Source organism: Apaloderma vittatum, unplaced genomic scaffold, assembly GCF_000703405.1.
Source record: "Apaloderma vittatum isolate BGI_N311 unplaced genomic scaffold, ASM70340v1 scaffold8628, whole genome shotgun sequence".
Lineage (NCBI taxonomy): Eukaryota > Metazoa > Chordata > Aves > Trogoniformes > Trogonidae > Apaloderma > Apaloderma vittatum.
In genome coordinates, this window is record NW_009729062.1 from 93,871 (window position 1) to 108,883 (window position 15,013).

The 15,013-nt window shown below is 39.1% G+C and overlaps 1 protein-coding gene across 1 annotated transcript in view; it reads right to left on the minus strand.

Moving 5' to 3' along the window:
- Positions 1 to 399: 399 nt before the first annotated feature.
- Positions 400 to 15,013, minus strand: part of STIM2 (stromal interaction molecule 2) — a 30,085-nt gene continuing 15,471 nt past the window's right edge. The window contains exons 4-12 of the mRNA XM_009874313.1: positions 11,725 to 11,836; positions 10,954 to 11,069; positions 9,097 to 9,274; positions 8,273 to 8,450; positions 7,514 to 7,681; positions 7,207 to 7,307; positions 6,668 to 6,906; positions 1,938 to 2,139; positions 400 to 1,120 (exon numbers count right to left, since the gene is read on the minus strand). Of these exons, the coding sequence (XP_009872615.1) occupies positions 640 to 1,120; positions 1,938 to 2,139; positions 6,668 to 6,906; positions 7,207 to 7,307; positions 7,514 to 7,681; positions 8,273 to 8,450; positions 9,097 to 9,274; positions 10,954 to 11,069; positions 11,725 to 11,836 (1,775 nt within the window). The 3' untranslated portion in view covers positions 400 to 639. The remainder of the gene's footprint in view (positions 1,121 to 1,937; positions 2,140 to 6,667; positions 6,907 to 7,206; positions 7,308 to 7,513; positions 7,682 to 8,272; positions 8,451 to 9,096; positions 9,275 to 10,953; positions 11,070 to 11,724; positions 11,837 to 15,013) is intronic.

Sequence of the window (15,013 nt, forward strand, 5' to 3'; positions counted from 1 at the left end):
CTTCCCATAATAAAAGCATGTCATTTCCATTTCCAGAAATCAAGTCAATTAGAAATCCTAAGTTCTACTTAAAAACCCCAAAATATCTAAAACCAAAAAGATTCATCTTCTCAGTCAAATACAAGTCTTTCAGTTTCACTTGCAGAGAGACTTTTCCAGTCTGTAAAACAGTAGTGCAATTCAATTAGTTCTACTTTTTATTTTTTATAAAGTCCAGTAGACAAATGTCCTAGCTCTATGGAAAGACAGGAAGATGCTCCAGTAAACAAGAAACTTTGGCAAGCCTGTGAAGGCTTCCTAGTCCATTAAAGCTTAGAAGTCCAAAGTGGCTTAAAATGGTTCATGAATACACTAAAACCAAAACAAAAACAACAAAACAAAATTAGAAAAAAAAAAAACACTAAAAAGATAAGCTAAAAAAAAGAAATAAATAGGCAGAAATGAATGTAAACTGTCTGAACTTTTTAATGATTTCTCATTGACAGCTGGCACGACCTTTGACAGTACAGTCAGTTAAATATAGTTGACCTACAGAGCCTTCCATTAGGGCATCCAGTCTGGAATGCTCAAATGGAATTACATTCCTAAAGATTTAAAAAAGAGTTCTTATAACATGACTATAGGTTTCTTCTGCACACCTCACTTACTCTTCTTCTTAAAGAAGCTTTTTATTTTCGATGGCTTTTTATTTTTTTCGCCGTTTTGGTACAGGTCCTGTGGGATGCTACTTATCCGAGGGACAGAAGCAGCTTCATGGCTGGGTTTACTATCACTGTTGGCTGAAGAACACGAGGTGTGCCGAGGCTTTGGGACTGGGATCCCGGCTGAAAGCTGGTTCATGCTGCAGGACTTTTCCAAGATTCCATTATAAACTTTGCTTGCAGGACTAAAGATCATGCTCTTAGTTTCTGCCATGCCTACACAGTCAGGAGAGCCCCTAGAAACATCTGCAGTTAGAGAAGAGGAGTCTCCTGTAGATGATTCCTCCATTGAGAATTCTTCTGGGGATACTTTCTGAGGAGAAAGTGTCTGGTACATCTCAAGACTTGCTGGAGGAGACTGCTTCCTTCCAGTGGATGAATTTAAGGAGTCACATTCCGAACCTGTTTCCTGTACTTCCCTGAGTCAGAGCAAAGAGAGGAGAAAACATAATGAAACTACCATTTCCTTCATGCAGCTGAAAAGGAAATTAATTTTGAATCAATAACATTAGTCTAAAAGCACCACCCACACTTTCCCTTAGTAGTCAATTAACAAAAGAAAAACAACAAAAAAATTAAAGTTATACATTTTAAGTTACAATTTGCACTACATAATTTTATTATCTAAACTTAAAATAGTTAATTTGTGAGATCTTGCTTTTGTGGGCAGCAGCATCTGCCCAGAATCAGTCATTTGTATCTCACTTCAAAGAACAAAAAACTATCTTTCTGGCACATGAAGTCGGAAAAGTTATGAAATGAAAGAAGGAGATATAAGCCTATCATATACAAAAAGTTTCTTCTGTCCCTACCTTTCAACAAGCTCATTTGCTCCTTCCAAAAGGAATTTAACCTTTTCCTATGAGGCCATGTAACAAGAGTAGGTACACGCTCAACATGCTGTAAGAATTGTGTTACCATCCATCTTCTCTTCGCCCAGTAGCTGACATTGCTTTTGATCCTAGTTTCAGATGTAAAAGCCAGTAACATATTGTAATGGAGAATCAGGGTTAGTTCAGTGCACCCTGGATTGTAACATTACTTAACTGTATACGACATGCTAGCTATTTACATACACATACCAGACAAGAATTCTCTCTGATCCACGTGGACTACAGTAATTTATATTATCCTACAGATTACTTTAACTTTTGGCTTGGCTCATTGCCTAATTCTAAACTGTTAGTCTCAAATAATCCTATCAGAGTTCCAAGTGCTGTTTGCTAATCTCCGTACCATTGTTTATCAGCAGAGAAGTAAATGGCTTCCTCCTCCTCTTCAGTTCGATAAAGAGCTGGGCAGCTCGACACAGAGAGGATGTCAGGGTCAGGAGAGTGCAAAGCATGCTGAGACTGTGGAGATGATGGCACAACATTGCGTCTTGATCGACACAAGCTACTGCTTCTTGCCAATGTGCTGGGAGGTTTTACAATGGACCCTGAGGCAAAGAAAAAGCAAACCAAAACCCTCCAAGTGACATTGATGTTAACAGTATGTACCTCTGCAGACTAAATTAGCAGGTGTCTGTTTCAGCTACAGCGATTCTTAAGCAACTTGGACATTGTTTAACTGTCTGGGGGGAAGAAAGACTGGCATCACCTTATACACTCTACAGCTAAATGAAGCAGCTGAACGAGATGCAACTGCAGCAGCTTAGTGCCTGCCAAATATTGTCCCGACCACGTACACCAAAGTTATGGCTCACTATGCTCTCTTGAGAACAAAGAGAGATTCTGCTGAAACTCCCAACCCTTTTATAAACTAAGAATAGTAGTGCTGAAATTAGTATGTTACACAATATCCTGTGTTTTACTTGTGTGACGATTTGGAGCTTGAAAGAATATGTAGGAGTTTTGCAATGAAGGTATAACCAAACTGAACAGACAACTGAAACACACTGCATTAGTTCAAACTTACATTAGACATGGAAGACCAATTTCAATTATAGAATACGATAGAGAAGATCTAATTCAACCTCATTTTCATCTCATGAATTTCCTGTTGGATAGCAACTTTCTGTTGCCAGGCTAACCATGAATTTCCAGAAACAAAAATACTAAGAATGGGTGGAGATGGCAACGCAAGACTTGACCAGGAAAGCATCTGACAGGAAGTGACAAACTAAAACGTTCCTAATCCAATTCACAGAATAACAGAACGGCTTAGGTTGGAAAAGACCTTAGAGATCACCTAAATCCAACCTCCACGCCATGCGAAGAGACACCTCTCAACTACACTAGGTTGGCTCAAGGCCTCATCCAACCTGGCCTTGAACACCTGCAGGGAGGAGGCATCCACAACTTCTCTGGGCAACCTGTTCCACAGTCTTGCCACCCTCAGACTGAAGAATTTCTTCCTATAATCTAATCTAAATCTATTCTCCTTCAATTTAAATCCATTTCCCTTTGTCCTATCACTGGACACTCTTGTAAAAAGTCCCTCCCCAGTCGTCCTGTAGGTTCCCTTCAGGTATTGGAAGGCAGCTATTAGGTCCCCCCAGTCTTCTCTTTTCAAGACTGAACAATCCCAGCTCCCACAGCCTGTCCTCATAGCAGAGGTGCTCCAGCCCCTGGATCATCCTTGTGGCCCTCCTCTGAACTCGTTCCAACAGATCTACGTCCCTCTTATGGTGGGGACACCAGAACTGGACGCAGTATTCGAGGTGGGGTCTCGAGTAAAGGGGGAGAATCACCTCTCTTGACCTGCTGGCTATGCTCCTCTTGATACATCCCAGGATGCAGTTGGCCTTCTGGGCTGCCTGAGCACACTGCCGGCTCATGTTAAGCTTCTCGTCTATCAACACCCCTAAATCCTTCTCTTCAGGGCTACTCTCAATCCACTCTGTGCCCAGTTTGTATTTGTGCCTGGGATTGGCCTGACCCAGGTGCAGGATGTCGCCTTCGACTTGAACCTCATGCAGTTTGCACTGGCCCATTTCTCAAACCTGTCAAGGTCCCTCTGGATGGCATCTCTTCCCTCAAGGGAGTGCACGGCACCACACAGCTTGGTGTCATCAGCAAACTTACTGAGGGTACACTCGATGTCACTGTCCATGTCACTGACAAAAATGTTGAACAGCACTGGACCCAGAACAGACCCCTGAGGAACTCCACTTGTCACTGCTCTCCAGGTGGACATTGAGCCATTGACCACAACTCCTTCCTCCTTCAAAAGATGATTAGGAAGCAATACTTCTATGGAAATAAATTTACAGTCCTTTTCACAGGCTCCCTATTATATGAGCCTCAGAATTTCTCATAACCCTCCTCAAACTGTCCGGCAGAATGCATCATTGCTTAGGTAAAACAGACTTATTTATGTTCCAAATGCTTAACAAACACAACGCACATACAAAAACAAATCCATTATTATTTAGACAAGGATGCTTAGCGTGACAAAATGCATTTTGTTTTTTGGGATGCCAGTTTAGCTTCAGGTAAATTACAGTTTCCTTTCCTGGTATCCCAGAAAAGGTTGAGCTGTCATTCTGCTTTTAGCACAGGAAATCACAGCTTTCACAAAACAGCAAGCAGCTGCACCTTTGCCAAAGCTTAAGACTTTGTTTCCTGCCGGGCTAAGCAGAAAATAAAGGTTTACAAGTCCCAGCATGACAATTGTCATGTAACTCTGACTTTTGATTTTACTTTTGATGAATTCCCTACTGACCTGAAATGCAGGTGTTGGCAGCTCAAAAATAAGCTTGTGTTGTTATAAAAATATTTCTAAAAAAACAAATGTAAACTGAGATAATGGTATAAGAATCCCTTTAAGAAATTTGTACTATGTGTCTGGGTAAATCAATGTCATCTCACTTCCTGGTGTTAAAAAAAAAAAAAAAAGGAAAAAAAAAAAACAACATTGCACTATCAGTAATTTGAGAGTTTTATAAGCATTTAGGCTCCTTGTAGGTGCATATACACAGGATTCAATTTAGCATCTAGAATTTTGTAGTACAAATGAAAGTCACTAAATCAAGGAATTAAGTCAACCCTAATCAGTGAATAGAAAAGTAGAATCTTCACTATCACCTTCCCGTAACGCCTTTGCTCCAGGCTTGTACACCTATTTCTCTATTCCTTTCTGTACTTCAGTTCGGGATTAATTAAACAGATACATTACTTCACGTCATTTTAACCTATCATCCCAACTGATGCACCTCAAAGAAGTCTGTCTGGCAGATTTTGAATTTTGTCAGCCTTAAGAGATCAAAGGATGCTGGGCTAAAGTAACAGCCCAGACAGCGTACTTCAGGTGCAGAGACTGAGACAGTCTTGCTCAGAACTGACCTGTCTGCACAGCCTATTTTGCCTGAGACAAGCCATTTTGCTTCTGTCCCTCCTCATGTGCATTTGCCGTTTTTGTCTAAATGATGGGAATAATTTAGTAGTTACCAAACTAATTTGACTCCTGAATTGGTTTCAAAACCAGATCATTTAGCATATTTTCCCTCTCTTTGTCCACTCCCAAGTGTTTTTAGGGTTTTTTTAACATGTAGAAAGTTTAAAAGCTAGTAAATTATGGAGAAACTACTTCCCTTGTCATCACTTCAACAAAATCAGGCTCTCATGCCTTACCAAAATTCAGAACAACACATTTAAAGTTTTTTAAGTGTTACTAAGATTCAGATAACTTCCATCACTGGGTGAGACAGCATCCACTAGCTAAATATTTCCAAATGAACTGAACTTTAAACAAAAAAAAATTAAACCATAACTGCTAAAGTTTCACTCAAGTATGCTCTTGCCAGCCATACAGTCCTTCTCTAATTGTAGTTCCTCTGAACCAACGGCATTTTGCTCTGTGGCTTCACTTCTATGCAAGACCCGGATTAGAAGAGTGACTAAAAGAAATCACAAGTCCAAAGTCTTACATACATACCTAAATTTTTTGCCATTTTAGACCATTTGAAAAGTAGCGATAATAAATGGAGATCTTAATTTTGAAATCAGACTATCAGATTTCTCCATATAGAGTCAGAAGTTTAACCCTAGGCACCTGTCTTACTGGGCTATCCAAGGAATTTATTGCTAAAGTTTAAATCAAAGCCCTCACAGTGAAGGGAACGAACTTTTCAATGTGGCCTCCAGAAAAAGTTGATAAATTCAGAAGAAAAGCACGTGCCCAAGGTACACTAAATGAGGCCATCAAAATGGCAACCATTCTCCTTATACTAATTTAAAATACACTTCTAATTTCTTATGAGAATCCCAGCCCTGAAAGAAACACATAGGCAAAGTTTTCTGCCCTGCTCAGCTTGATGCTGCTTGTTTGAATAGCTACACAGAAGCTCATCTTTTTGAATTGCCTCTAGAGTCCAGTTAATCACAACTTCCACGACTCAAGATACGAGGGTGGTCTGAATCCCCAGTGTGTGTATTTTGATAATAGTTTAACTAAAGCCAGATTCCCCTCCATCCAGCACTCGGACTCTCCGCCTCCCACTCAAAACCACCCACTGTATCCAAACCCAAACATTCTGCCTGAAAGATTCCCTTGAACAACAACAAGATTTTGTTCCAGCCACTAAAGAATATTTGAAAAGCTATGTAGTGTGTGGCCTCTCAGAGGGTGTGATCTTCCTAGTAGCTCAAGGGAGCCTAGACTAACTCCATCCCTTCCACACGAAAGAATAAATGTGCAAACAGAAATTCAGCAATACTCAGTACAAATTTTTGTCTAAGTGACAATCCAAGCATGACAAGCAGCCTTTCAAAACCTTAGCTGGATTTGCCCCTTATTGTCCCAGTGAAACAGAGTAAAGGCTTTTTCTTTGTTTTATCTTTATTGCAAAACCCGGTTTTTCAGTTTATGCAAGTCCCAGAAGATACATCTGAAACGTCAGATAGAATTTTGGGCTTTTTGGCTTTGATCCAATTCTATTTGATTTCAGCACTCTTCTCCCACCTGACTAAAATCCCACGCCTCCACAACTTTTCCCCTTTCTTTTTACTGAGCTCATCACTTACCGTGAAACTGTGAAACAATTGGAGGAGTGTCTTCATCTAAGTCATCAACTCCCCCTGCAATTGGGTAAGGAGGAATGGAAACTCGAGGCATAACTACCCAGCTGTGATCAGAGTAGAGAGAGGAGGTCAAGCTTGGTAGCCCAGAATTGTGTGCTATTTGAAAACCACAAATCTTCTCAATTTGTTGCCATCGATAAAGGCGCTCTCGCAAACATGTCGTCAACTCAGAGAGTGCTTTCCTGAAGAAAAGCATACATTAAAATTACATACACTGTTCTTAACCATAAAGCAAAGCAATACAAGTATAGTCATTCTAGCATACTGGAAGATCCATTAGGACTGTCCAAATATTCACATATAAGTATCCTTTAAACTGTTTTACTTAAAAGTGCAAAGTCACTAAGACACTAAGATATTTTAAACCGTCTTATTTAGAAGTGTAAAAACACTAAGACACAAAATTCAGTAACTTTCAAAAAATTCCATTATTCCAGGAATGAATAATCACAAAAGAACATGCTTCCTGTCATTATTCTTACTTTGCTTCAAGGATTTTATGGTCCACTTCATCCAGGGAGGAGCTGTGTGCAACATGTAGTGTTCCAAATACAGTGCTTCTCTTCTTTTTTATCTTTTCTGCCTAAAAAGCAAGATAAGATGAAACCCATAAAACTAGGAGATACATACTTAACAGATGACAAAATATTAGCAATATTGACAGGCAGTGAATAAGTCAGAGGAGAAAAAATATCAAACTGCTTATCTGAATAATTTACATTTACTATTTCATATATTTAGCTACAAATCAGAGAAATCTTTACGTAGTCAAAGAGTAAGAGTTAGTACCTCATCTTTGGCAATTGCTAGTTGCATTTCTGCATGCTGTCTTTTGATATTGTAATACTGTACTTCAACTTCATGTGTTAACTGAAGCCACTTCTGCAAAGCTTCAGGAACAGACCAATTACTTCTCAGTTCAAACTCCTTCTCAGCTTTTTTTAAAGCCATGCGAACCTAGCAATCAAGAAAAAATAAAAGTGTTACCGATAGTATCATCAGAAATGACAGCAGAATAAAGTGAAATATAAAGCACCTTTATACCCCACAGCAACATACTACAGCTTTACAGAACTTTCCTGTGTGCCAACTGCTGTCAGGAAGGCAGATCTGGAATTTCTGAAATATACCTTATGAATTTCCATATATATGCAGATTTTTTTTCTATGATATATAGTCTTTAACTTGAAGTTCAAATATTTTTGCAAGATAGCATTTGTATTTAGTACAATAAATACAATCTATTGCTACTCAAGAGTGAGACAAAGCTCCTATCTCTCATCTAACAAAGAGATGGGAAAAAAGCTTTGTATGTGTTTTGTTGCATGAATCCAACAACATTACGATAAGCTAATACACAAAGTGTACGCCTTTTTATAGTTACAGGATTATTTTCCTAGATAATGGCGTGACTGACAAGCAATCATTATGCGCTTGGAACTTTTCCATTCAAATCTAGAGACACGCTGCTTTAACCACTAAGAATCTAATAAAATCAGGGCCAATTTAAAGTCAACACTAAGATTATATAAACAGCTTTGCAGATACCTGTACTAGCTCTTCCTCTGCATATTTGAGCCTGCTGAGCTCACATTCAGCTCCCTCCCTCAACTCCCTTAGGCGATGAGCTTCCCGTTTTGCATCATTGATCTCATCCATCATTTTGCGCTCCAGATTTTGCTTTTCCACAGCAACATTTCTATTCTCTTCCTGTGCCTTCTCAAGCCTTCACAATTGAACAAAACAAAACAAAACATTAGAAAATACACAGCATATTTGTTAAAAGTTGCAGTCCTCAGGAGAAGAAAATGTGTCCAGGGCAAGAGGCAGTGGGCACAAACCAAAGCATACAAGGTTCCATCTGAACATGAGGAAACACGTTTTCACCGTAAGGGTGACGGAGCACTGGCACAGGTTGCCCAGGGAGGTAGCAGTGTCTCCGTCCTTGGACATATTCAGAAGCCGACTGGACATGGTCCTGGGCAACCTGTACTAGGTGATGCTGCTTGAGCAAGTGGGCCTGGACAAGATGATCTCCAGAAGTCCCTTCCAACCTCAACCACTCTGCGATAATAAAGACTGTGCAAGCTTCATGAATCAGCAACGATCACACTATACAATGCGACGTCCACATCAGATAAAACATGCCAACTTTTAGGTGAACCTTCAATAATCGTGTAATAAGCTCAAAATATGAGTCTTCATAGAGTTACAGGTGTATCAGAGACTTTCAAACTTCAGAACTTACAAACAGGAGAAAAAAACCCCCAAGGCAGCTCAATGCAAATTACTTATGACTGTAAAGGACCTGCATTTGTCTTTAGCCTCAAAACAAAAGGACAACTAAACATTAACTTTTTCTTATTTTATACCTTTCCTGCAAGTCAAGAAGACTTTGCTCTGCTGTTTGGAGACTTTCTAAGTCCTTCATCATTTTTGTGATATGTTCTCTTGAGGTTCTGTTCTGCGTATATGCAAACCAGCAGCCTCCAAAACCAATAACTATCGAAACTGTTAATATAAAATCCTTCATCCAGTTGTGAGGGGGACCTGTGTAGAGAGTAACATGATCATTAACTAGTTCATTGATACAGACAGTAAACTATTGACTTCTTTTTTTTCCCCACCACAGCCTAAACTGTGACAGAACATAAAGCTAAACAGAATTTAAGCTCATTTGTCATGAACCATTTCCAACAACTACTTATCAACCTTTCAGATGGATTTCAGAGCATGTTCCATGCAACATACGTAACTCTCTCTAACATAATCTATTTAATCTATACTAATACAGACATTATTTTTTGAGGAAAGCTTACTAAACATTTACCGCACATAGTCTGTATCTTCATCTAAATTAATTGAGAGAGTTTCCCCAATTACACTATCAGGCCAGTAAGAACTTCGGTTCATAAGCACTTTTTAAAAGCAAAACCTGGATTGTCAAAGTGTCCAAGATTCACATATACTTCTTTGTTAGAACAACTTTTATAGTCACTTGCACCTTTGTAAAACTTTTAAAATACAGGTTTTGGTAACATTAAAGGTATAATGCAAACAAAAAATGCTTTTTTTCCCTCAAAAAATAAAGAAAACTCCAGCTCAGATCAGTCAGGCTAGCTCAGGTCTGGCCTGACATTTGCAGAGTCATTCACTACTCTTCAAACTGACCACCAAGCTCTAGAAGGGTCTTCTAGTTCGGGAATGCCTGACACGCACAGTACCACAACAGATCTGTAATTGTGTACAAGCACGCAGACGACCGATGATGTGAGATGAAAATGTCTGTATATGCTAAAATGGGTCAGATGTGGAACTGCTATATTAAATTTAACTGCACTTAAACCTGAGTCTGCACAAGACACTGGTACTAGATTTGCACCATCATCTCCTTTTTTCTTCCTTGGGGAAGGTCATCTCCTCTCATCTCAGCATCCCAGCTTACACTGTCCAAGCTAACTGGGAAGTGAATGTAACACTAGCTGTAAGTGTAATTTAAACAGTTACAAATATTTAGAGGACACTTCTTGTGACACAAAAGCCAAAACCCATCCATCAGGTAGGTGGGGTTATATTAAAATTTTTAAGTAATCTTACACATAGAGGTGAACCTTTGTCCTGATCCCAGCATCTTAATAACCCTTTGTCATGTAGGGGACTAGAGGGTAAGTCTTATGAAGAGGGGCTTAGGGAGCTGGGGCTCTTCAGCCTGGAGAAGAGGAGGCTGAGGGGAGACCTAATTGCTCTCTACAACTACCTGAAAGGCAGCTGTAGTGAGATGGGTATTGGCCTCTTCTCCCTAGTGAATAGCGACAGGACAAGAGGGAACGGGTTCTAGTTGCACCAGGGGAAGTTTAGATTGGACATTAGGAAAAACTTCTTCACCGAAAGGTTGGTGAAGCACTGGAATGGGATGCTGAGGGAGGTGGTCGAGTCACCATCCCTGGAAGTGTTTAAAAAACAGTTGGATGTGGCACTTCAAGAGACGGTTTAATGTTAGGGTGGTGTAGGGCTGTAGGTTGGACTTGATGATCTTAAAGGTCCTTTCCAACCTTTATGATTCTATGATTCTATTTATTGCCCGGTTCCACAACACATACCACGCAATCCATCAGTACATCCACAAAGTACATAAGTTATCTCACCTACAGCATCAAGCGTCACCGAAAATATTCTCTGTTGAATTCTTACAAGTAAGAGATAAGAAAAAACTCCAAAAAGTTACTAACGTGTGAGAGGTCCAAACAAAACAACATCCAAGGCTTTAAGCTGAAGCTTCTGTCTATGGCTCCGGTCAATTATTTTCAAGTGAGAGATCATGAAAGCATGTTCATTTACTGCTATCCTGTTAATGATAAGACAAAACGTTATGTATTCCACAACCTATATTCAAAACCAGCCTGTGGAAAGAAACACATCAACAGCACTTCCCACAGTTACACAGATTATAGCTAAGCCGTTACTGTGAGAGATACAATACAATGACAGTAGTCCTATTAAAAAAGCATATCAGCATGTGGCTAAAGAAGAACATCAAATCGTCACTCTATTCTTCTCTTTCTGGTATAATCACAAAATAAATACATTTGGCACAGTTAAAGGTAATGGTATATTTGCAGACTTGTGACACTAACTCTTCAAAATACATGCAACGCTTAAATTCAGTGGTTATGGTCAAGAAAAGGGGGTCTGAAGACAGGTTTTGAGGTATACCCATATGTTGTTCAAAAATTCCATTAACATACAGAAATATATGATTATCGATAAAAGCTTTAACAGCAAGAAACAAAACTAAGATGAAGTGATCGGTAAAAAGTACTTATATTTTTTAATATTCTGGCAGGAAAAAAAATGTAGCCAGCTCTTCATAACTTCAAGGATGCTTCCCTTTTCTAACACTTGAGCATATCTTGCTAGACTTTAGGTTCACATAGTTGTTCGCACATACAGACTAAAGCAACACCCTACAGAGAATTATTTGAAAATTATTTGAAATTCACCTGGGAAGTGTTGTTCCATTGACATTGCTGTCTCTAAAATTCTTTTCATATTGGGGCAGTTCAACAAATTCTGACAGCCACTGAAGAGTGTCCTCTTGAGTCCAGTTATGAACTGGAAGAAAAAGTCAGTTTAATTACCTTTATTTTTTGTAAAAAACAACAGAAAGATATAGAAGACAAGCAGCAGAAAAGCAGGTTACAGTGAGTAACAGAGTTTAGGCACATTAACTGCAGAAAAATTAGCATTAACATTCAACCAAGGTGTTTCTGGCATTTTGCCTTTTTCATTATATGCTTCTCAGAGGAAGCTTAAGCAAACTATAAACAAACAAGTATGTCTTTATTAAAAATTCCACAGAACAATTTAGTGTTTTGCTTTTGTTTAAATCAGGACAGCATCTTGTGACTCTTATCTACTTAAATTGATCTCAATCCTTTTGTCCTTACTACCCTTGCAGAACTAAACACAGACCAGCAGGTGCTGTAGCCATTTAAGGCAACGTAAAAAGATCTTTTCCAGTGTGATGGCTTAAGAATTTGTTTTCACAGGAATCTTCATAGAGACTCATGCTTACTAACCAGAAAATCAGAGCAGAGAACAGAGAAAGAGAGAAGACTGAAAGACAGAAGAAATTTAACAGGAAAATAATTAAATCTCTTTCAAATGTGCCCCAAATGGCTGTATTCAATGCAATAATATTCCCACTAAGAAAAATTATGTAAATAATTAACAATATTCCTGTATAACAGCAGCAGTCTACATAAACTTTCATGGCCAAGAAAATTAGGAAATACCACCCAGAGATTGGGGGCGGGAGGGGAGGTAGAAAAAAATCTCAATACATTTCTGGCTTTTATAGGCCAACTGCTGCAGCTTTACACTGACAAAGTTGAAGGGAAATTGTTCTCTCCATTTACAAAGTCTGCAAAAGTTTGTCTGTACATGAAAGATATAGAATGACGACATTCTTCTGGACAGATGTGTCTTTGTAAGAGCAATTTTTTTAGTTGTTTTTTTTTTAAAAAAAAAACATTTATCTAAAACTACTTGCATGTGACAATGCTGGGCAGAGATTTCTTTAGAAACGTTATCACAAGAACACATTCTCAGTGGTGAATTTTGTCAATGATCCTTTAGAAAGAACTGCTGAAAGCTTGACAGGTAAGCCACAGGCAACAGAAATTTTTATGAGTTCATATTTCTGTTCACACAGTAAAGATTTCTAGGTCTCTTGTCTACCTTAGAGTAGTTGAAAAATAAGTTTAAGTATTTCAGATTTTCAGCATTCCAGATAACTGGAGACAGAACATATTTCACAGACTGACTTAGAGCTTTGGGAAAAAAAAAAAAAAAAGAACTCACAGTACAAACCACTTGTACCCTATACATACGAACAGCTACACCTCCTTCCCAGCATGCAGTCCCATTTATTCCTCTGCTTTTGAGCCACGAACTGTCTTCCAGGTACTGATCTTGCAACAGACTCAGTTTTGTGGTACTACTCTAAGCTTTTATGCAAAATGTCTGTGCTCTGTTTGTAAACAGATCATTCTCACACTGCAAAGGCTCTTCACTGTTTTGTGAATAATAAATGAACATATTTACAAGTCATTCTAAGCATCTCAAAAGGGTGGCAAGATCATCCAGAAAAATATCACCTTAACTGCATTCCAGAACCATGTTCATAAACTGATCCAGAGCAAAAAAATGTTTTGATGTAACACAGGAGAAAAACATCTGCTGTAGATACTACACACTACAGACTTAAAGCACTGATAGCACAGAAGACGCAGCTCTGGAAACCACGTTATCTTCTATATGCTATGTATTGGTATTGCTTGAGTTGTCTCCTATAAGAGTTCATGACTAACACGTATGTTTATTCTACAACAGCATACATGACTGAGAAGCAAGCTGCCCTTTCTTCAATAGAAGCAGTTCCAGGCTACTGAAATCTGACACAAGACAAGCGACTCACACTGGGTGTACTACTGAAAGGCAAGCAGCTCAGCTGAAATACATCTCCACCAGCATCACAATCAGAACGTGCCACCTCCTACTAATTTTCCTTATTTCAATCACTCAAAAAAACCCCAGTGCTTTAGACAGTGGAGTAGCAACTGATAATTGCTGTAAATTAAATGTGCATAGGATTGAAGAGTAATCATAACATCCTTCCCTCTTATGCCTATTGTCACAAATGTGTATCTTGAGAGAGATGGTGTCAGCAATGTGCCTTGGGCAGGCAAGTGTAGAAGCCACAGTGTTTACACCCCAGTGTAGCCCTTGGTCTCTAGACTTGCATCAGCTGTTCTATTTCAGATCACAAGTCTTGGGTTGGTTTGGGTTTTTTTCCCTACTGCTAAAATAACATGCCTCAAGGTGAAGATAGCAAAAGTAGCTTCAAACCGACCCTGTATGAAAGTTGCTCCTTGCTGACCCACGTTAATGGCTGATTAGAAGATCAGGCTATACATCACTTTTCCATGTTAAATTTATCATGTACCACAGTGCTTCAGGGCAGGGAGGCGTGAAATAAAACATTACAGTGTCAGCCCCAGTACTCCTATGGTTCTCCTACTCCTTTCAGAAATCAAATTACATTCGATAAGAGTATTTCATGGCAAGGAGCGAATGACAGCCACATATTAGACTTAAAGTGGAGAACAGGCTGACCAGGCAATATAGAAAACCACAAGATTGTTCTGTATGAAGCGCAAACAAGGATTCAAAAGTTAGTTTTGTTTTAGGAGGACCATCAGCAGCAACATCAGTATGAAATATACTGCCACTAGAAGGTTTTTAACAGCACAAAAAAGCAAAAAAAAAAGAGGAGTCACCCTGATCATCTTTTGAAGTTTAACATTACAACTTATTTTCCATCATGTAGAAGGACCAGACAGCAGTACTGTACCGGTCCTGCCTGGAACAACAGCACACGGCATTATGTAACTCATCCTTAGCCAAGCCTTGCTTGCATGCATTCCCAGTCTCTGATTTTTAAAACCTGAGACAGCAAACGATTAAGAAAGCGCAAGGCAACCATAACACCCTTGTGGTATGCAGTTTAGTCCCAGCGGCTGCACGAACACTTGTGCAACATTACTGCAGAATACAACAGGTGATTGCACATATAAACATAAAGCCATTTTTTATTGTTTTGCTCTAATAAACAAGGTATCAGGCTTTATGTCACCTTCTACTTTTCACAAAGAAAAAAGAGTTAAAGAAAAAAAAAAAACACACACCCAAGGCAGGGAGAAGTTTTTTGTACTACCACAGAATTGT